The 23,207-nt window shown below is 45.0% G+C and overlaps 1 protein-coding gene across 1 annotated transcript in view; it reads right to left on the bottom strand.

Moving 5' to 3' along the window:
* Positions 1-23,207, bottom strand: part of PLPPR5 (phospholipid phosphatase related 5) — a 671,585-nt gene that overhangs the window by 70,985 nt on the left and 577,393 nt on the right. Inside the window, exon 5 of the mRNA XM_078644256.1 lies at positions 18,174-18,289. Coding sequence (XP_078500382.1) covers positions 18,174-18,289 — 116 coding nt within the window. The remainder of the gene's footprint in view (positions 1-18,173; positions 18,290-23,207) is intronic.

The following is a 23,207-nucleotide window of genomic DNA, read 5'->3' on the forward strand; positions in this document are numbered from 1 at the left end:
GGCCCCTGGAACTTAGGGACCACCGCACCGCAGGGGCTACGGGAGCCTATGTTACGCCACTGGCCCAACTCCCACCTTTCATCCCTTGCCCCTCTCCATGGTTTATTCCACCATAGGTGGTAGTTAATCAGGTTGATGATTTTTTCTTAAAGGATTCTGAGAAGAGATTGGAGACAGACAGAAAAAAGCGTCTTCTTCATATTATATAGTTTCTTTGAGATTTAGCAACCATTATGCTCATTTAATTAAAAAAAAATAAAGAGGTGAAGATATTCTGAATAAAAAGTATTTTCCATTCTCCATGCTCTTCATACTTAAATGCTAAAATCAATATAGAACAACAGACCGACAAATTAATTGAATGAAGTTCATTATCTCCTTTACTGGGATATATTCCAATGAATGTGTATCGGGAGCTTTGTTTTTTTTCAAATGTTTCCGCGGTCCCAATGCTATTAGAGTCTGTTGGCCTTAATGATAACAAACTTGTGCATTCTATGTTTAAAAATACATTTGATCGACAATGGAACCAAAAGTGTTCTCCTTAAAAAGTTATATAGCCAAAGCATTACTAACAGAACTCTACAGTTCTTTAGAGTAGGGCTATGAAAACTTTATAAATGGACTGCACTCCAATAGATTTTTTAAGTTCTCATATTCTTTTTGTTATAAATCAGCAAGAATATTAGTCAAAACTGAGTGTGTTATCAGGTCAAGCATTCATCATGTAAATTTATAGCCCGTATTGTTATGTGTTAACCACGCATAAAACTAAACAGTGATGTGGAAGTAATCACTCCACTGTACAAACTTAGAAACTTTATTTGTGTTGTAGAAGTCCATATCACCACATGGTCAAAGAACAAAAAAACCTTATTATATATATATTTAGTGTGAGAAATTGGATTGTTGGTTGAAAAGGGTTGACCCCTGTTCAAGCAACAGCCACAATCCCAGTAAGAGTGAACCACAAAATGTCCTAAATTAACCTGTGCTTAAATCCTCTGATAGCTTGGTATGAAAGCAGACAGGCTTAATTTAGAGGCAATGTGTAAAGTATTTACGCAGCACACAAGAAGAATCCCACACCAATTTAGGAAAATAGAGTACATTTTGATAAATTATTTGACATCAAAAAGACAATAATCCAATAAGTAGAACCCGAGTGACGAATTTTAGAAGTTTTATGTAAAATCTAGTGCCTAAATAATCAAAGTGCCAACCGTGAACATCTAGTCACGCGAGGCCGGTCAAAGTTGCAAAATATGGCCAAACGAGAGGGAGCCTGGACCAGATACAAAAAGTGGTTTGGGCCTGGTCGGCAATTACCTTCTTACTTTGAAAGTATTTTGAAGGAAAGGTTCTGAGATGGTAAAGTTCAGAAATATCTGAGAAGGAAGCATAGTCATAGAGGAGCCACTGGACGAAGTCGCGGTGAAGATTTCTGTGCTTGGACTTCAGCTGACGAGAGCTTCACAAGGCGGGATACCCCTTTGGCAGGGACTACTGAACGTAGCGGGAGCTGCCATGAAGCTAGGCCGACTGGTGATGCACCTTGGATAGAAAGATAAGCAGGTTGGTCCCAGTCTTCCCTTAGTTGTCAGAGCGGTATTTATCAAAAAGTCCTATTATTTCATACCTACCTGATACTGCCATTGCTGCTCCAGACTTCCGACCGGGGATTCTACCCTCGCTTTGGGGCGCGGACCGGCTGAACTATTCTACGAGGGATTTTGCTGGTCGCCCATGCTGCTGCCGCCTCCCGCATTCCAGTGCGCGGGCGCGTGGGGGGAGACTACATTCCCCAGGGCTCCTTGCGGCTGGACGCTGCACCCTCGCTGATTTCGCGCCAGGTGGCGCACATAAGGACGCCGGAGTTCCCGCGTTGTGGGACACGCCCGAGCAAGCGCCGGGCTAAGCCCGGGCAAAGGGCCGTCTGTGGTGTCCGGGGCCGGACGAGGCCGGGTCGGGCCACCCCATTTGGCTCTTGTGAAAGCGAACACTGGGACTCCTTTTATTCCTTCCTCATTTGATGTGGTAACTTTTCCTACTCCATTCAGTCAAAGCTAGGCCTTATAGTGTTTGGCCTTGTTCTTGTTAATAGAATCTTTAATAGGCCTGACAATGTTATTATCTTTGATTGTCTTTTAAATAGACCCAAGTGTTCGACATATAAAATAGATTTGGCAATTTACTCAGAGCACAATGGGCAAATCAAATCCCCTAATTCCTGGTCCTGTGACAAGGCAAAAAGCGGCAACATCACAACCATTGGCGAGCCTAACAGCTATTGATACGATGCTCCAAAAGATAATAGGGGTAGTGGCGTCGGCTATAGTGAACACCCAAAGACGTCTTTTTCTCACCCCCGCCATCCCCCGGTTGCCTACTGGGGATTTTTCCTTGGCTACGGTTAACTCTCCCTAATCATTATTAATGTCCTCTTTTGTTGATCTGCCATGTGCTCAGATTGTACCAGATGAAAGTGATTCTATTACTCCTGCAACGCCCCCAGTCCCTCAGGTATGTAAAAAGGTACATAAACCCCATTGTAAATCTAAGAAGTCGAAACCTGCTAATAAAGTAGCTAAAATCTTGGGGAGTTTTCAGCTACCCCCTGCCAGGTCCAGTGCGGTGTTCCCCAGGGCTCCTCTCTGTCTCCTTTACTGTTTAATCTTTACATCTCTCCCCTCATCTTTTCTCTACAGCAGCTGGAGGTCACGGTATATAACTATGCCGATGACCTCCAGCTCATCTTTAATCTGTCCTCTTCCTCTGACTCTATTTCTAACTTCCAATCTACTCTATCCTTCATCAGGGACTGGATGAACTTCAACCACCTGAAGCTCAATCCCGATAAGACGGAACTAGTGGTTACGGGTGGTTGCTCCAGTCCCTGGAACTCTCTTTTTTGGCACCCTTCCTTTGGTCCTCCCCCCATCCCAGCTCCCTCTGTTAAGACCCTTGGCATCAAGCTAAATGACAAACTCACTATTCACTCCCAGATAGGTTCGGTGGTTTCTTCCTGTTTTCTCACTCTTCGTACTATCCGCTCTATTTCTCGCTTTTTTTCCTTCTCTGCACTCAAATCAATTATGTCCGCACTGGTCCTGTCCCGCCTGGACTACGGGAACATCCTGTTCAATGGCATCCCACAGTACAGCCTGCGCAAACTACAACTGGTGCAGAACCAGGCGGCCCGCCTAGCCTTTGGTCTCCCCAAATTCCATCATACCTCTCCCCTCCTGAAGACCCTCCACTGGCTCCCCGTTCGGGAACGCGCCTTGTTCAAATTAGGCTGCATGGCGTTTCAGGCCAGGACTGGCCTGGCCCCTCTCTTTATATCTTCAGCCATCAAATCTTACGTCCCTGGCAGAGACCTTCGTTCCTCGGCCCAACATCTTTTAGCAGTCCCTCGCTACAGGAAAAAAAAACAGGGCGGCTCCAAATTTTCTACCCTCGCCCCCATGTTCTGGAATTCCCTTCCCTTCCACCTTAGGTCTCTCACCCAGTATTCCATTTTCCGCAAATCACTGAAAACATTTTTATTCACTCAGGCCTTTCTGTCTTAAACCTTTGTCCCCCTCTTCAGCTTATGTCTTAGCGATTGACTCTGCCTCGTAGGCTGTTGCTATCTCAGCGCCAAGAAACCGCTCAGGTGTATGTTGCGCTTAACAAATATTTTAAACTTAAACTTAAAAGACCCGTACCTACACCTGATCATACATTGCCCGATCCAGGCCCACTCTTTACCTCCCTAGCACCACCGTTCTGGGCTACCCACCTACTAATTGACTTTTGGGCGCAAATGGAACAGCTTATCATCTCTCATTTTAAAATCTTGTTATGTAGAATTGATAAGCTAGTCTCATTGATAAATAATAAAGGCGCAGGGGGAGTACAACCACCAACTCCAGCAGGGAATAATGCCGCGAAACCGGCCGCTGGTAAAACCAAGCAGGCAGCTAAAAACTCTATCCCTAGTACAGGCGTTCGTCTAGACCAGGGGTACTCATAGTATGGCCCGCGAGCCGCCAGCGGCCCGGCAAGCCTTCCTTGGCGGCCCGCGGACCTTGCAGACAATCGTACCTGTGCCTAAAAAAATAATTTATTAGTGTTGGCAAACACCGCCGCAGCAGCGCTAGACTCGGAGACTTTGATAATCACCGCTCCCCCGGCCCCCACAGAGCAGAGGCTTTGTTGTATTTCACCTCTAAGCGCCCCTGCATCTCCACTCTGACAATCACTTCTCCCCCATCCCCCACAGAGCAGAGTGGAGATGCAGGGGCGCTAAGAGGTGAAATACGACAAAGCCTCTGCTCTGTGGGGCCGGGCGAGCGGTAATTGTCAGAGTGGAGATGCAGGGGCGCTACAACAAAGCCTCAATAATATGTAAATGGTCTTTTAAAGACCTGCTAAGTACTTTGGTGCGGCTGTCTGGGTGTGCGGGCTGAGGAAGCTGTCTCAGCCAGGGCTGAAGGCTGACACAGACAGACAGACACACACAGTGAGATGACAGAGGGGGAGGGAGAGGGAGGTCAGGAGGGAGAGGGAGGGCATGAGGGAGAGAGAGATGGAGAGGGGGAGGGAGGGCAGGAGGGAGAGAGAGATGGAGAGGGAGGGCAGGAGGGAGAGGGAGGGCAGGAGGAAGAGGGAGGGCAGGAGGGAGAGAGAGAGAAATGGAGAGGGAGGGCAGGAGGGAGAGAGAGTTGGAGAGGGAGGGCAGGAGGGAGAGGGAGGGCGAGAGGGAGGGCAGGAGGGAGAGGGAGGGAAGGAGGCAGAGGGAGGGCAGGAGGGAGAGAGGGCAGGAGGGAGAGAGAGATGGAGAGGGAGGGCAGGAGGGAGAGGGAGGGCAGGAGGAAGAGGGAGGGCAGGCGGGAGAGAGAAATGGAGAGGGAGGGCAGGAAGGAGAGAGAAATGGAGAGGGAGGGCAGGAGGAAGAGAGAGATGGAGAGGGAGGGCAAGAGGGAGGGCAAGAGGGAGGGCAGGAGGGAGAGGGAGGGCAGGAGGGAGGGCAGGAGGGAGGGCAGGATGGAGAGGGAGGGCAGGAGGGAGGGCAGGATGGAGAGGGAGGGCAGGAGGGAGAGAGAGGGCAGGAGGGAGAGGGAGGGCAGGAGGGAGAGAGAGATGGAGAGGGAGGGCAGGAGGGAGAGGGAGGGCAGAAGGGAGAGGGAGGGCAGGATGGAGAGGGAGGGCAGGATGGAGAGGGAGGGCAGGAGGGAGAGGGAGAGCAGGAGGGAGAGGGAGGGCAGGAGGGAGAGGGAGGGCAGGAGGGAGAGAGGGCAGGAGGGAGAGAGATGGAGAGGGAGGGCAGGAGGGAGAGGAAGGGCAGGAGGGAGAGGGAGGGCAGGAGGGGAGAGAGATGGAGAGGGAGGGCAAGAGGGAGAGCAGGAGGGAGAGGGAGGGCAGGACGGAGAGGGAGGGCAGGAGGGAGAGGGAGGGCAGGAGGAAGAGGGAGGGCAGGAGGGAGAGAGATGGAGAGGAAGGGCAGGAGGGAGAGGGAGGGTGGGAGGGAGAGGGAGGGAGAGTGAGGGCAGGAGGGAGGGAGGGAGAGAGGGAGAGGGAGGGCAAGAGGGAGAGGGAGGGCAGGAGGGAGAGAGAGATGGAGAGGGATGGCAGGAGGGAGAGGGATGGCAGGAGGGAGAGGGAGGGCAGGAGGGAGAGAGATGGAGAGGGAGGGCAGGAGGGAGAGAGGGCAAGAGGGAGGGCAGGAGGAAGAGGGAGGGCAGGAGGGAGGGCAGGAGGTAGAGGGAGGGCAGGAGGGCAGTAGGGAGAGAGAGGGCAGGGTGGAGAGGGAGGGCAGGAGGGATAGGGAGGGCAGGAGGGAGAGGGAGGGCAGGAGGGAGAGGGAGAGGGAGATGGAGAGGGAGGGCAGGAGGGAGAGAGATGGAGAGGGAGGGCAGGAGGGGGAGAGATGGAGAGGGAGGGCAGGAGGGAGAGAGAGATGTGTGTATGCTGGGTCTGGTGGCTCAGTGGATGAAGGTATCTGCTGCAGGGACCTGTGTGCAACCTCATGGTCACAAGTTTTCTTTTTGTTTTAGCCCCGCCCCCTCCCCCTCTGAGCCGCCCCCACTGGTGTGACCCTCGGCCACAAACCACACTGTAAATATGGCCCCGAGAGAAAGTTTGTGAGTACCCATGGTCTAGACAATCAAGCACAGGGTCAGGTCCCTCTGAATACGCATACAAGTACATCTACCCTTGCCACGCTTGTACCTGGTCCAGCTACGCTATCCACTGTGCCTCCAGATACTTCTAGTGCGTTTCCCCGAGCTCCACCGCTTATTGCTAAAGCCCCTGGTGTACGGTCAGATTCTGGTAGGCCCTTGTACAACACCACTATAAAATCGACTGAAAATGGAACTCAAAATACCCCTCCTTGCCCCCAGCTTCCACCCGAAGCATCTCCTTACGTGGTGGTTTTAGCAGGAGTTCCTTTGCTGGGCGGTAAACGAGGGGAAACTTTCCTAGAGTTGAAGAATAAAATCATCTTCTGGCTCAATAAATTTAGACCATTAATGGGTGCAGGCCAGGGGGAAATCTTATTCGCGAGAAAAGTTAGTTTTAGGGACCCCGGAGTGGTTGCCCACATCTTAGATATGGAGGTCCCTTCAACGCAGGGCCAATCAACACCCTCCACTTGGGGTATTTTTACTCACATGCATCAGATCTAGGGGGGCCTGTCCAATCCTACGTCTACCAGGATGGACAGGAGCTGGAATATAATATACCTGTAGCTAAAAGCTACAGTGTTCTGAGCAATGTAGATTGACTATCCCCTTTACCGGGGCCTGTCGAGACGGTCCCAATTACAGCTTGGAGGAATTCGGAGATGGGTGTGAGCACCGAGGTGGGGCTACCGGTGTTGGCCTCTAGGAAGTAGGCGGCGGGTCTGGCAACTTCTCCTCCAAACCCAACTATTAGCCAGAGAGGTGTCGGAAGGGAGTTGGACACCTATACACACATAGGCCCACCTTCCCCCAATGAGTCCCACTCCATTATGTCCACCACTGATGGAGCTGAGATACGTAGATCTCTAATCGGTTCCTGGAATATAGCAGGGATAGGTTCTAAGCTGGATAACCCAAAATGGGGAGAACTGATGGACAGGCATGACCTGTGCTTGTTTCAAGAGACCTGGTCATTGTCTGCCCCTGCTAGGGTGGGCTACGCGACTTTACACTCTCCAGCTGCGCAGGGTCCTAGGGGTAGACCTTCGGGTGGGTTGTGCACCTGGGTGGCCTCACATTTGGGGTGTTCAGCTAAGGTAATAGACTCCCATTCTCCAGACATTTTGTGCACCGCGCTTACATTTTTGGATGGTTCATCGTTGGTAGTGATCAACATATATTTACGCCCGACACCATACCAACTAGCTGTTTCTGTGTTAGAGGCCCTTGAGGAACTTCTTCTCTTATATCCGTCTCTGACCCCCAAAATTATTGGGGGTGATTTTAATTGCCACTTTGAACCGCTTGCTGGGATCCCCTCCTTAACCTCAGACGAGGATTCCAGTTGGCACATTCTGGAGTGCTCTATGTATCCGGTTAAGCGTATATCGCCTCTGGCGCTCCTGATTAGTAAGCTAGTAGTAACCCACTCCCTTAGGGCCTGCAATGGTAGATTGCTCCCCTGACATTCCCGGCTCAAGTACCTTCAATAGACCAGGGAAATGCACGACCATTGATTACATCTTGGTTAACGTGGAATACTGGGCCCAAACGAGAGCATTCACCATTACCCCTAGAGTAGATAGTGACCACAACCTCATGTCTCTAGCATTAAACTGTACAGTGGGACAATCTAATGCTTTGGGGTTATCGGTGACTCATACCAACTCCAATTTAGTCACAATGGCGGTTGGCAGACGCATTAGGTGGGCAACGGTCGTGCAAGCCCCAGACAAGCTAGCCGAGCTATACGACTCTGTTGCCTGGTTTCTAGCAGAGGTTAGCGATCTTGTGGGTTCTAATTGTGACTTATCTTACACCCAGGAGTTACAGCATTTACATAATAAGCTCTTTTCCACTGTAGCAGATTACTTTTACACCACTGATAATGGGCAGCTACGGGTAACAAACCACGCCCACTGGTATAATAAAAATTCCAGGGCGGCTAAACAAACCCTTTTAAAAGAAGTAAAATCTGGGTCTGTGTCGAGTATTAGATTGGCAAGGCAAATCTATAAAAGAATGATTACGGAGGCCAGGGCGGAATGGGAGGCCTCAAGGTGGGAAAGTCTAAAAGTAGCCTTGGACGGTCATGATTATAGGTCATGATTATAGGGCCTTTTGGAATCTAGTGAGATCAGGAACAGCAGAGGGGTCGTTAGCTTTTATCCCTAACTTAAGCGAGGAGGTTTGGTTAGCCCATTTTAGACCCCTCTATTCCCTTAATGATCCCGTACCCCTAGTAGAGCTAGTCCCCCTAAATAATACTGTTGATCCAATGTTTCTGGAAGCAATGGGCCTCGATTGCCCACCATGTACAATACTTGAAATTCAGGCGGCCCTTAAAAGTTTGTCTTCTGGGAAAGCACCGGGCCTGGACAGGAACCCTGGAGACTTATACCTGAGTGAACAGAAGGTATGGGTCCCCTACATTTGGGTGTACTTTAACGCCATACTACAGGGCATGGAGATCCCCCTATCCTGGCTGGGTGCTAAAATCATTCCCATCCACAAAAAGGCTTCCCCTCTGGACCCGGCTAACTACCACCCAATTAGTCTCATTGATGTCCTCCAGAACTTATTCGCCCGCCATTTACTATCAAGGCTGCAGTGCTGGATGGACGAACATCACATCTTAACCTCCCTCCAAGCGGGCTTTCGAGTGAAGTTCTCTACTATAGACGCCTACCCACATCGCTCGATGCTATCTTCTCCTCCAGTCCCCACGTTGTCTTCAGCCACGCCTCCGAACTCACCTGGTCTGACCACCACTGCATCCACTTCACCTTCCAGAAACCCGTCTCACAGCACCGCACCCTACAGACCCCCGGACGCCACTGGAGCAAAATCACCAAGGAATCACTGCAAACACACCTCGCACTCAACCCCCGACCAACCCCACCGACCCAGAGGAAGGGGCCCGCACCCTCAGACTCTGGATGGAAGACTTCGCCAACACCCTCGCCCCAACTAGACATACTGCCCACAGAGACACCAGCCAGAGAGCCAGTTGGTTCACCCCAGAGTTCCTAGCCTCCAAACGCACCTGTCGGAGACTGGAAAACACCTGGCACAAGGAGAAAACACCCGACAGCCACGCCGCCCTAAAAGACGACATCCAGAACCACCACCACCTCATCAGGACCACCAAGAAAGCCGCCTTCAAGAACCGCCTAGACAACAACGCACACAATAGCAAGGAACTCTTCAACGTCGTGAGTGAACTCTCCAACCCCAGCTCCTACACCAACGACATCCCCCGTCACAAGCCCTTTGCGACGCCCCCGCTGCCTTCTTTCACCGCAAGATCACCGACCTTCACGACAGCTTCAATCCACGCTCAGACCTGCCCAACCTCACCACCCCGGCCCCTCCGTTACCCTCCGACCACGAGCACCTCACCGTATGGACCAGCACTACCACCGAGGACACCTGCAAGACTATCAACTCCATCCACTCAGGCGCCCCATCAGACCCTCTTCCCCAGGCCGACAGCTCCATCGCACCCCACCAATGCAACATCATCAACCTCTCCTTCAAGACCGCAACCTTCCCTGAGAGCTGGAAACACGCCGAGATCAACGCCCTACTGAAGAAACCCAAGGCGGACCCGAGCGACCTTAATAATTTCCGGCCCATCTCCCTTCTTCCGTTCCCTGCTAAGGTCATCGAACAGATCGTCAACACCCAGCTCACCCGCTACCTAGAAGACAACAACATCCTCGACCCCTCCCAGTCAGGCTTCCGCAAGAACCATAGCCCTGAGACCGCCCTCATCGCCGCCCCGGACGCCATCAGACTCCTGCTCGACAACGGAGAGACAGCAGCCCTCATCCTCCTCGACCTCTCCGCTGCCTTCCACACAGTATGCCACCACACTCTGCGTACACGCCTCTTCAATGCAGGGATTCGCGACAAGGCCCTGGACTAGATCACCTCCTTCCTCTCAGACAGAACCCAAAGAGTCCGCCTCCCCCCGTTCCACTCCGGAGTCACCAAGACGATCTGTGGTGTCCCTCAAGGATCATCCCTTAGCCCAACGCTCTTCAACGTCTACATGGCCCGCTCGCACGCATCGCCAGACTCCACGACCTCAACATTGGATCACTGACATAATATCGAGGGACATATTATCGACTAGCAAAAATATCGTTGACAAAATATCGACAGACAGAATATCGAGTTTGTATCTAGAAACAGGTAAGTACAAAAATATCGAGTTAAAAATATCGTTTACAAAAATATAGTTTATAAAAATATCGACTTTAATAAAAACAGTGTTAAATAAAATTAATATTAAACATTAATTACTAAAATATACTTAAAAATACTTAAATTAACTTATAATAATTAAATAATTAATGAAAGTTATATAAAAATTTTTTTACAATCATATTTGTTAAAACATATATATATAGTAACATAATATAATTAAATAATATCCAATATTATTACCGTACGATAGCGGAAGTGTAAAAATTACTATTCCCACTCCAGAGAGTGCAACAGTAGGGAAAGCGTTGGATAGCGTAGGGATCAAAATTACTATTCCTACTCCAGTGAGTACAACAGTAGGGAAAGCGTTGGATAGCGTAGGGGAAAAAATTACCATTCCCACACCAGTGGGTGCAACAGTAAGGAAAGCGTTGGATAGCGTAGGGGTAAAAATTACTATTCCAACTCCAAAGAGTGCAACAGTAGGGAAAGCGTTGGATAGCGTAGGGGTAAAAATTACTATTCCCACTCCAAAGAGTGCAACAGTAGGGAAAGCGTTGGATAGCGTAGGGGTAAAAATTACTATTCCCACTCCAAATAGTGCAACAGTAGGGAAAGGTTTGGATAGCGTAGGGGTTAAAATTACTATTCCCACTCCAAAGAGTGCAACAGTAGGGAAAGCGTTGGATAGCGTAGGGGTAAAAATTACTATTCCCACTCCAGTGAGTGCAACAGTAGGGAAAGCGTTGGATAGCGTAGAGGTAAAAATTACTATTCCCACTCCAGTGGATGCAACATTGAGGAAAGCGTTGGATAGCGTAGAGGTAAAAATTACTATTCCCACTCCAGTGAGTGCAACAGTAGGGAAAGCGTTGGATAGCGTAGAGGTAAAAATTAGTATTACCACTCCAGAGAGTGAAAGAGTAGGGAAAGTAAATACTTCATATATTATTTAAAAAATATATAAATTAATACCGATAAAAAATTAATTAAAAGTAATTACCAATTCAATATAATATAATAATTAATCAATTAAAAATACAAATTAAAATTATTTATTAATATTAATTACCTAATAATACAAATTATTTACAAATTAACAATTAATAATTTATTATTTAAAAATTAATTTACAATTAATTCAAATTAAATACAATTAAATAAATCGATGTATTTAATTAATTATAAATACATTACTTCCCACCCTATTCCCCTATAAACCCACAACCCGCTAAAGAAAATAAATTATTAAAAATAACATAATTAGCAATTAATCAATGAAATAAAATTAATTGGCAATTGAAATTTAATTAATTACCCATAAAAAATTAATTAACAATTAATTCTAAATAAATAACAATAAATAAATGTACATATTTAATTAATTATAAATAAATTACTTCCCACCCAATTCCCCTATAAACCCACAACCCGCTACAGAAAATAAATTATTAAAAATAACATAATTAGCAATTAATCAATGAAATAAAATTAATTGGCAATTGAAATTTAATTAATTACCCATAAAAAATTAATTAACAATTAATTCTAAATAAATACCAATAAATAACTTTACATATTTAATTAATTATAAATAAATTACTTCCCACCCAAATCCCCTATAAACCCACAACCCGCTACAGAAAATAAATTAGTAAAATTAACATAATTAGCAATTAATCAATTAATAAAAATGTATTGCCAATTAAAATTGAATTAATTACCAAATATAAATTAATTAACAATTAATTAAAAGTGAATACCAATAAATAAATTTACATATTTAATTAATTATAATTAAATTACTTCCCACCCTATTCCCCTATAAACCCACAACCCGGTACAGAATTAAATTACGCAAAAATTTAAAAACACAAAATTCATTAATTAAAATAAATTATAACATAAATACACACTTTTCACACATATAATAACATAAAAAACACTATAAAAAATTCGATATTATTAAAAATTCGATATTTTTAATAACCTATATTATATACTTCGATATTTTAACTTTCTATATTTTTAACATTCGATATTACATTACTTACCTTAAAAATGATATTTTTGATGTCTATATTCTGTCCATTCGATATTTTGTCCATTCTATATTTAAAACTCGATATTATGTCCATTCGATATTTTGTAGTCGATATTTTGACTGTTTACCCTCAACATTATCTCCTACGCCGACGACACCCAACTGATCCTCTCCCTCACCAATGAACCCCGCACCGCCAAAGCCAACCTCCACCGCGGCATGAAGGCTGTCGCCGACTGGATGGAAGAAAGCCGGCTCAAGCTCAACACAGACAAGACAGAGATCCTCATTCTCGGACCCAACCCTTCAGCCTGGGACGACTCATGGTGGCCCACCTCCCTGGGCATCGCCCCTACACCAACAAAGCACGCACGTAATCTGGGAGTCCTCCTCGACTCAAAACTCTCCATGACCAACCAGATCAACGCCGTCTCCTCAACCTGCTTCTACACCCTCAGCATGCTGCGCAAGATCTACAAATGCATCCCGACCGACACGTGAAAGTCCGTCACACACGCCCTCATCAGCAGTAGACTCGACTACGGCAACGCCCTCTACGCCGAAGCCCCGGCCAAACTCATCAGCAGACTTCAAAGAATCCAGAACGCCTCCGCCCGCCTGATCACCAACGCCCCCGCCGAGACCACATCACCCCCCACCTGAGAAACCTGCACTGGCTTCCCATCGACAGAAGAATCACCTTCAAGCTCCTCACCCACGCACACAAGGCACTCCACTACACCGGCCCGGCCTTCCTTAACAACCGACTATCATTCTACGCACCCAACAGGAGACTCTGCTCCGCCGACCTCCCCTGGCCGCCATCCCACGCATCAACAGAACAACCGCCGGAGGCAGATCCTTCTCATACCGCGCCGCCAAGACTTGGAACTCCCTCCCCCTCCACCTTCGGCAGACAGAGGACCCTCAGACCTTCAGGAGACTACTCAAGACCTGGCTCTTCGACCTCTAGCTGCAGCCCCCCCCTCAGCGCTTTGGGACCCTCACGGGTATGTAGCACGCTTTATAAATGCCTGATTGATTGATTGATTGATTGACCAACTGTTTAGACTTCACCTGGTTTACTGGAAGACGGTATTTTTGGAGGCGGGTAGTTTTGTTTGATCTTTGTGGATCTTCGCTCCGCATTCGACCTGGTTCAGAGGGATAAGCTTTGGTCAATTCTAGCAGAGATGGGTGTCCCGGTGTATTTGTGTCACCTATTCCAACGTATGCACCAAGGTACCTTTGCAAGGGTGAGATACGGGAGGTATGGGGAGCTTTCGGCCCCATTCCCAGTGGATAGGGGTGTAAGGCAGGGGTGTGTGCTGGCTCCCACGCTCTTCTCTCTCTTCCTCAACGGCCTGATTGAGCATCTATTGGGTGCTAGGGACCTAGATTCTTTCGCCCTGGCGGGCCGCAAAATACCAGCCCTGATGTTCCCTGATGACACCCTTCTCTTATCAAAATCATCGTCGGGTATCCAGCGAACATTGGAGGCGTTTTGCTCCTTCTGCAGTTAAGGAACCTTGAGATTAACCTCTCCAAAACCAAGTTTATGGTCTATAACGCCAAATCTTCTAACTGTCCCCTCCCTCACTTGGATGGTGTGGTTTTGGAGCGCCTCTCTACTTTTGAGTACTTGGGGGTAACTCTAAATGATAGTATGAACTGGGGGTCCCATATGGCCAAGGCAAACCTGAAACTGGCCCAATCCTCTGGCGGGATTCTAAAGGTTTACAATGAGAGTTCCCTTAGATCCTTGGGACCGCCGGTTGAAATCTACAAAGCGCAGGCGAGAGGGGGAGCGCTTTATGGCGTAGAACTATGGGGCCATGTAGGCGCAACCTCTTTATCTTCTACTGAGAACAGCTTTATTAGGCGCCTCTTGAGACTTCCTAAGAGTACCCCGCTGACTCCTTTACGGTTAGATCTAGGTTTGGTCCCTCTACATGAGATTATCTCAAATCGTCCACTGTTGTACTGGAGGCGCCTTTGGGCCACCCCTGAGCTCTCGAGCTATAGGGAGGACCTTAGGGACCTTCTGTCCAGAGGAGGCTTGGGAAAAATCCCCTGGCTTAGGTACATTAAACAGTTGTGCTACGCACTTGTCAGGGGAGACATCTGGTCTTCCCCTGAGGAGACCTGTGTCTTGTTCACCAAAAGGGTCGTTGAGCTCTGCACTTAAGCAATATCGAACGGAACTCACACTAATGAATTCCTCTTTGGGTAGGTTGACCAATACCTTCCTGGATATCAAGGTTGCTCCTCACTTTGAGAAATTTCTGAATGATATTCAGCCCTCACTGGCCAAGAAACTAAATGTCCAGTTTAGACATGGAACATTGCCTCTGAAGGCAGTGACAAATAAGTAGTCTAATGCTCCCCAGATACCAGCTTCTTGTCCTGGGTGTGAAGGTTGGGGAAGAGACAGATCTGCACGTTCTACTCTTCTGCCCTTCCTACTCTAGGGCAAGGGATAAATGGATCATCCAACTTTGTAAATTAAGGGCACTTAGGGATTTCAGGGAGGTTTTTAGATTACCAAAATATAATACCACTCCTGTGATTGTGTTTGCGACCGCCAGATATTTGATGTCAATGTGGTGTATAAGAAGAGCAAAAATCAATCTAATTAACTGTTAATCAGTTGCTCCTGTGCTGGCATAATTATTGTAACCCAGCAGGTTGCTCACAATCTAAATCACCCTGTGTCTACACATTGATTACACTACTTTAAAATTAAATCGCCCTGGGTCTACTCATTGATTGCCCTACTTTTTAATTTGAATGTACCTTCACAGTTATTTGTTATTCATTTTATGAATTCAGGTCTTTATAAATGTTGTATAATATTTTAAATGTTTCTTACTTGTATCTTGTATATTGTGCTTTTATGGGTTTTAACCGATAATAAAGCTTTTGACTGACTGACTGATTTATCAAAAAATTCACTAGTTTTGGATTCTGGCTATCTAGGCACCTTTAGCACCACCACCAAGGGTACAGGACTGGATGGGCACCACTTGGGGGATTAGGACTCATTCAGGCTGGGTCCAGGTGAGGGTTCAAGAGGGAAGTTGCCTCTTCTGTCCCTGAGGCTCTGAACCGGATGCCAGCAAGCTAGCCTGTGAAGTCAAGCTGGTAGTCCTGGATGCAGGTGATGAAGCAAGCCTAAAAGCAGCAGGTCAGTCCTCGGAGGGTTGAAGGCAGGCTCAAGGTAGCAATGCAGTCATTCCAGGTGCAGCGAAGTAGTCTTGTTGAATACACAGCAGGCAGTCTTCTGAGAAACCTTCCGCAGGACTAGCAAGTGAACTGAAGCGTGAGATTAAGGGTCCTCCTTTTATACATGATACCTTCTTTGAAGTAGGAGAAGTTTCTGGACAATTCCCTTTCAAATGCTTGAAGTTTCCTGACTCCTATGTCCTGGTTCCAAGCTGGCTGCATGAACAATGTACGGTGACAAGTTATTTGTGTGAAAACAGGGCACAGCCTATTCAGTTGTAAGGAGGGCGGTGCCCAGGCCAGTCCCTAAAGCCAGGTATTATGTGTACATGTATCTCTCTATTGTGTGGCTGTCTGAGAGGAATGAACAAAGTTCAACTGCCAACTACACCCGGACATGTGACACAGGATAAACTGCATGCACCAAAAAGTTTTGGGCAGGAAAATAACAGCTTTCTTAAAGTGACATTTTCGAAATCATAACCTAAAATACGACTTGCCCATTAAGGAGGATTTTGAATTACAATTTCTCACACACCGAACACAGAATACTTACATGTTTCCAGTCAAATGTTAGCATTTGGTAGCGGTAAGCCTCCCAGTAGTGGAAAACAAACTTAAGGGCTTTTTTACTACCAGGACATGTAAAACTTGAAAATACATGCCCAACCTTTTAATTACAATGCACTCTTCCCTCTGGGTACCTTTGAAGTCACTTATATGTAATAAAAGGCGAGTTTCAAGGTTGGCAAAGTATATTGCCTAGTTGAATTGCCAGTTTAGAACTAGATTCAGGCTGCAATGGCAGGCCTGTGACATGTTTTAAGGGTCAATTTCTGTGGGTGCAGCAATTAGTGCTGCAGGATTATTAGTATTTTGATACCACATGGCAATCGAATCTTCCCCCATGGAACTGGGATCAATGTTAGGGCTAGTCTAACTATTGAAATGATGTGTAAATTATTCCTCCTGGAGCATTTTTCATATCTTACTTGCAGGCTCACTAATAGCATTTAATTTACAAGCCCTGGGTTTATGTATGCCACTCTACAGGGGAGTTATAGGTAAATAAAATATTCCAATCAGGTGTAAGCCAATTTTACCATTATTAAAGAAGAGGACACACACACTTTAGCACTGGTTAGTGTGGAAAGGTGCACAGAGTGCTAGAGCCAACAAGAAACAAATTTCTTAAGAAGTGGAGGGCAAAGGGAAAATGCTTGGGGTGACCATGCAGAGTGGGCAAAGACCACAAGTTAGATATCACAGAAAGTTGGTCATTACTCAAGACACATTCAAGTTCACTGCTCTAAGAGAAACAGTCCAGCTCAATGTTCCAAGCATGTAGTCTTTTGAACAGGAACCCAAGCAACTCCAGACAATTTCTTTGTTATTTGGGTAACATCAGTGAGAGGTAGCTTGAATTCAGTGGTGTAGTGAGTACATGACCAACTTCTGACATAAATTGCTTACATACGATTAGAAAAACAAAAAGGCGATAAGTGGAAGACTCAAATTTATCACAGCTGCGGCTAATTTCTCAGGCAACAATTCAGTCCAACTTTTTTTGCCCACTGCGTCACTCCAAACAAAGACCAATTATAGGCAAATCAGACTGTGTCTTGCTCTGGTATGAATAGTCCAGTCCTAAATGCCATGCAACATTCAGTTGATATCTATTATTATCATGCACATTGTTATAGATGATTATGTGTGACCAAAACCTCTAACTATGCATACATTTGTTACACGTTTTCTTAATCTCCTTCACATTCGGTTGTCTTCCTTTGCATTGAGTCATGCAATTGATGGGATGGTCTCAGAAAAAAGTAAATCTTGTCCAATATGTTCCAAAGGTGAAAGTGACTGTACAAAAACAGTAAAGGCTGAAGCATAACCACCAAATACAGGACACAGACTAGTCAAGTCCGAAGCATGGGTTGTGTTGCTTGAGAAGAAGTAAAACATTAGGAGATAGATCGATTGATAATAAAAACAGACAAAATGGTTGAACCTATGCTGCTAAACTACTTGGCAATTCTTGGGACTGTATTTACACCACTTTTATGTCTTGAGCAAATCAGTCCATCACCACCCTAAGATTCCAAGTGTAACTGAAACTGGTGTGCAACATCCTCTATGCATAACAATCAGTTCTAGCCATGATTTAAACTTGCAATGCTGTATTTGTTAGGTGTAGTTTGAGTCTTTATACAGGAGGAAGATCCCAAAAAGGTGAATGTACTTCACTTATTTGTAGCTTTCCAGTGCCATTTTAGAAGAGGTACAAAACATTAGTTCTCATATCATACCAGTTTTAAGAGACTCGCCTGTTCTGTCACAATGTTCTTCTGTACATCCTGATCACTAGCTCATGATGTGTTTTGTAACTTTAAGAAAATATTATACAATTAACTAACTGAAATGATGATAACTTGCATTAATTGTTACCGCAGGGAGAGCTCATAATATGATCCTGTCCTTTTCACACATCATAACATTTGATATGAACATGTTACCTTCTCTAGTGGGCTCTCTACTCGGGGGATACTGATTGCTGGCATCTGGGCCAAGTTGTCTATAGGTGAGTTTTCAGTTTGCTTTCGTTTTCCTTTGAAGTTATTTATCACACAAACTACCTGGAAAATATAGAAGAACATTAAACAGGCAAACATCAACCATAACACTCTCAGCATATAAAATAAGTTACATTGCAACCCAATTAAATTTGTACATGAGGTATCAAAGATGTATTGAAAATTAGTCAAAATCTAGAATAAACATGTAATTCCTATGCCGTAGCTAGCACCATATAAATAATTATAGGTAGGTGACTGAGTGGTTCTGATATTGTTTATGATGTCACTCTGAACCCATGGTCAAAATCATCTCTGATATTAGAGCCTCTCATCTATAATGTTACGTTACATATTGATTCCGTACCATAGCACTATCTATAAAGATCTTTCAGAGACTGTATGGAGCTGTATAGTTGATTGCTGTGTAATATTTTTGAACTTGCATATAAAAGTAGAATGCTGGTTAATAAAGAGTTTCCTAAAAATGTGTTACTTCTTTAAGCTCATTAAGTCACTTTAAATTAAGATAGGTCTTTTGTTTTGCTTTCTTTTTGTTACCTGCCTGATAAATAACAGTTTAACAGGTGACTATTATTATGTGACCAAAGCAAACAAACAAAGCAAACACAAGGAGATGATGGACGGAGCCCTGAAACTTTTCAGACACTCACCACTAGTCACAGACCTGGGTTGAATCCATCATTGTTCTTTAGCTCACTTTGACACCCCAGTTCAGACCCAGCCATATGCAAATCAGTCTTGACCCTTTTCCTCATGGGAACAGTCCAGCCCGAACTGCCAAGCAGGTCTTCTCTCGACAAGAAACAAGCATCCTGGGACCAGTTTGGGGTAACCCCATTAATCATCTAGGCTGGCTTGAATCCAGTGGCAAAGTGAGCACGGGTCCCACATCTGGGCATAACCGGCCAACTTAGGGCAAACAATGCAAACACAAGGAGATAATGGACGGAGCACTAAAACTTTTCAGACACTCACCCCCAGTCACAGATCTTGGTTGAATCTATCATTGTGGGACCCTTGCTCGCTTTGCCACTGGATTCAAGCTAGCCTGGCTGATGAGGGGTATTACCCCGAAACTGGTCCAGAGAAGACCTGGCTTGGCAGTTCGGGCTGGACTGTTTCCACGAGGAACAGGGTCAAGACTGAATTGCATACTGCTGGGTTTGAACTGAGGTGGTGAAGTGAGTTACAGAATGATGATGGATTAAACCCAGATCTGACCAGCAGCTACAAGCCAGTTTTAAAACCATGGAGGGTGGCAATGCAGGACCTAAGTTTTAATAGAGAAAAAAGGAGGTTATTTAGGCCCAGATTACAAAGGTTTTGTGTCAGGTTTGATTTACTTATTTAATGAAGGCCTAATTCAAAGTCCTTTTTGGTATTTACAAAGCAGTGCAAATCGCTATTTGCTTTTGTATGTAAAAAAGAAAAAGTAGCACAAGGCAGCTCATTGTCTGTCTTGTGTTATTTTGTATCAGGGACGCATTTCAAGGGTGGTAAATGGGCGTTCTTGTGCGTATACCAATAGATATTGACGCAAACCCGTATATTCAAAGACTTTTGCATATGGTTTTGCACCAGAATGGAGCCCCTTCTTGGGTTTGCTGTAAAATTAGGAATATCTTTATTTCTCTACGTTATATACTCTTTGCATGTGTGCTGCATTCTGTAGCACAAATACAAAGAGGAAATAGCCTCCAAAGATAATGATAGCTATTACTTCCTGGCCAAAATTATGCTGACCTTAACGCAGTTACCCCTGCACTATAGCTTAATGGTGCCTGCATTGATGCTCGGCAGTCACAAGTGCATCATCTCATGGAGAGAGCTAAACTGTTTCATTGAAGATATTTCACAGAACTGCTCTCTCCTGTTCGTGCAATGTACTGCAGCAACTTAACTTGCCGCACTATAGGGGTTTATTTTTTAAACCTAGAAAATTAACAGCTATGATACATGGGACATTCCTCCCAGGGGATTCATGGCGTTTTTATTTTAGTTTGTGGTCTCCACGTTTTTCCTGGCAATCCTGCACAGGAAAAAAGTATTTAAGAATATCCACTCTAAAACGGTCTGAGGTAATTAGACAGATGGCGCAATGGTCGTGGGGCCTTCGATCCAAGGACGAATCTGGTGGAGACAGCAGGTGCTCCACCGGTGAAATGTGACAGTTTACCTGATATGAATACAGAGAGTGAGTTCAGAGTTTGGTAGAGAGAACACCCTGCAACATTTCTATTTTGACTACCAAACTCTAACTAATCACCAAGCTCTTTTATCAAGTTATGTGGATGGTTTTCTTAAGTATCATTTTGACAAACAGTCATTTATATGTCTTAAACATTTACTTTCCAACTGATAAGATTTTTTGTGTTGACCTTCCATCATTTAATTTCCTATCCCCTAGTTCTGCCTCCTCCACTGTGCATTAGTTTTATATTCTATGCAATATAGCAAGAAAGATTTTAAATAAGAAGTAGTTATCTCCCCTGCCTGTTGCAGCACCTGTGCAGGAACATTTCATGGAGTTACTACATCCCCCAGTTTCGCTGGAGCGTGTTCTTTTCTTTTTCTTCTACAACCCCAAAAACAGTGGGGCATATTATCAAGGGGGTTTATCTCCGCTTTTTTGGCTTTAAAAGCCAAGAAAGCGGAGATAAAATTATCTCCCTATTACCTAGCTGTTGCTAACACCAGTTAGCGACAGCTAGTAGGAGATAGCGACCATCTTGGGCCCCACTTTGCATGTCAGTGATATTTATCACTAATGACATGCAAAGTGGGCGTGCCAGGATGTTAGCGACTGGAAACAGTCGCTAACATCACTATCTCCTATTACCAACTTATGGAGATATTCGCGCTAAGCGCGAATATCTCCAAAAGCTAACACCTGCCCTGAGCAGTTCTTAGCCATGTTATCCAATGGGAGGTGGATAACATGGCTAAGAGCATTAGCTCGGTAATGCATAAATATCGCTGACTTTTCAGCGATATTCATGCATTGCGGCCGATTTTTATCGCATTTGCGATAAACCTTGGTAATACCAAGGTTTATTTGCGAAAAAAATCGCCGCAGCTCAGCGGTAAAATTTTGTCTTTAACCAAGCAATAGCGAGAATTATCGCTATTGCTTGGTAATATGCCCCAGTGTTTGTAGATGAATCTTCTGATACTCCATAACTATGTGTGGTTAGGCAACTATGTGCTTAGTCTAATAAGACTTTATTGCATGGTTGTTTTCAAACCAATGTAACTACGACTTTTTCACCACTTGTTTAACTTCATGTTTGGTTGTTGTTTTTGTTCACAAGGAGGGGTCACTTTGCACATATCTTTTTTAAACATTTACTATATAATGCAAAATATGCTACTAATGATGTGAGTAAATGTGCATTATTATCCAAATTGTCATGATACAATAGACCATGGTTGCAGCAATTCTTGCGATTTATATCCAAGAATTTTGTATAAAATGAGATGCAGGAATTTTCGCTGTGTGTATCCAATAATTTTATATCGCAATAGTTCTGTGTGTTCTCATTGCTAGTGTGTCAGATTGATAGACTCAAATTTGTATTCATTTGTATTCATGTATTTCTTGCATAAGTTAATTACAACCATTGCAATACAGTAATAAACTTCATAAAAATAAAAACATTAGTACATCATAAAATGCATAGCATGGCCCAGGCGAAAGGATTGAAAGTTCTAATAGAGTCCAAGTTATTAAATTCACTCAATGTTGTGTCTGAGTACCCAGTACCGTTTAAATACGTTTGAGTTCTCTATCAACATGCTACCTAAATAACAATCTGACACCTGGGCTTTCCTTAATTAATAATTTAATGAACATTTTACACAGTGCTCAAATGTGATGATTGTTCACAAACCTAAACCCAGATTTGTGGAATTGATGCAATAAAATCACATTTATAGTCTTAAAACTATGTAAAGAGTCTGTGGACTATGGGTGAAGAACCACCATAGGCCCATGAGTTTTATACAATCGAACCTCTGCAATGGAAACTCAGCTCAGAGTTTGTGATCTGCTGTAACAGTCTTCAACCTGGGTTCACAAGTTTTATAGTTTGTGAACATGGCACAGAGTTTACAAACACTAGCATGGAAGCCATCACAGGCCCAGAGTTGCACACTCTGTGAATCAAATTTGTGTTCCATAATCTCATACTTCAGATCATAGTAGTAATGGACAGAAGGGGACCACATGCAACTATGGGCCAGATGTAGGTAATTCGTATTTACCGATTCATAAATACCGAATTTTACCGATTCGGTATTTATGAATCAGTAAATATGAATGTGGGAGATGTAGGTATTTTTAAAAATAAAAATACCGAATCGTTAATATTCGGTATTTACCGATTCGATGACACCCTGCACCCTGGCAGAAATCGGTATTTACCGATTCGGCAAATACCGAATCGGTATTTCCTATTGATTCCTATGGGCTGTGAAGCCCATAGGAATCAATGGGAAATACCGATTCGGTAATTACCGAATCGGTAAATACCGATTTCTGCCAGGGTGCAGGGAGTGTCACTTTGACACCCTCTAGCACCCCAAATACAGGCATGTGTGCCATGTGGCACTCAGACATGCCCTAAGGGCATGTCTGTCTGTCACATGGCATAGGTGTGCATGCACACATGTGCATGCACACCTGGATTCGGTATTTTACCACCCAATTGGATTGGGTGGTAAAATACCGAATCTGTAAGGCCTTTGGGACTCAGAAGAGTCCCACCTACATCTGGCAGTTACCGAATCGGTAAAAATACCGATTCTGTATTTTACTGATTCGGTAAATTTACCGAATCAGTAAAATTGGCCCCCTACATCCCAAATGCCCATTTACCGGTCGGTAACGGCCGAAATCGGCCGTTACCGGTTGGTAAATGGCCACCTACATCTGGCCCCAAATTCCTTATTCCC

This window comes from Lissotriton helveticus, chromosome 1_1 (genome assembly GCF_964261635.1).
Source record: "Lissotriton helveticus chromosome 1_1, aLisHel1.1, whole genome shotgun sequence".
Lineage (NCBI taxonomy): Eukaryota > Metazoa > Chordata > Amphibia > Caudata > Salamandridae > Lissotriton > Lissotriton helveticus.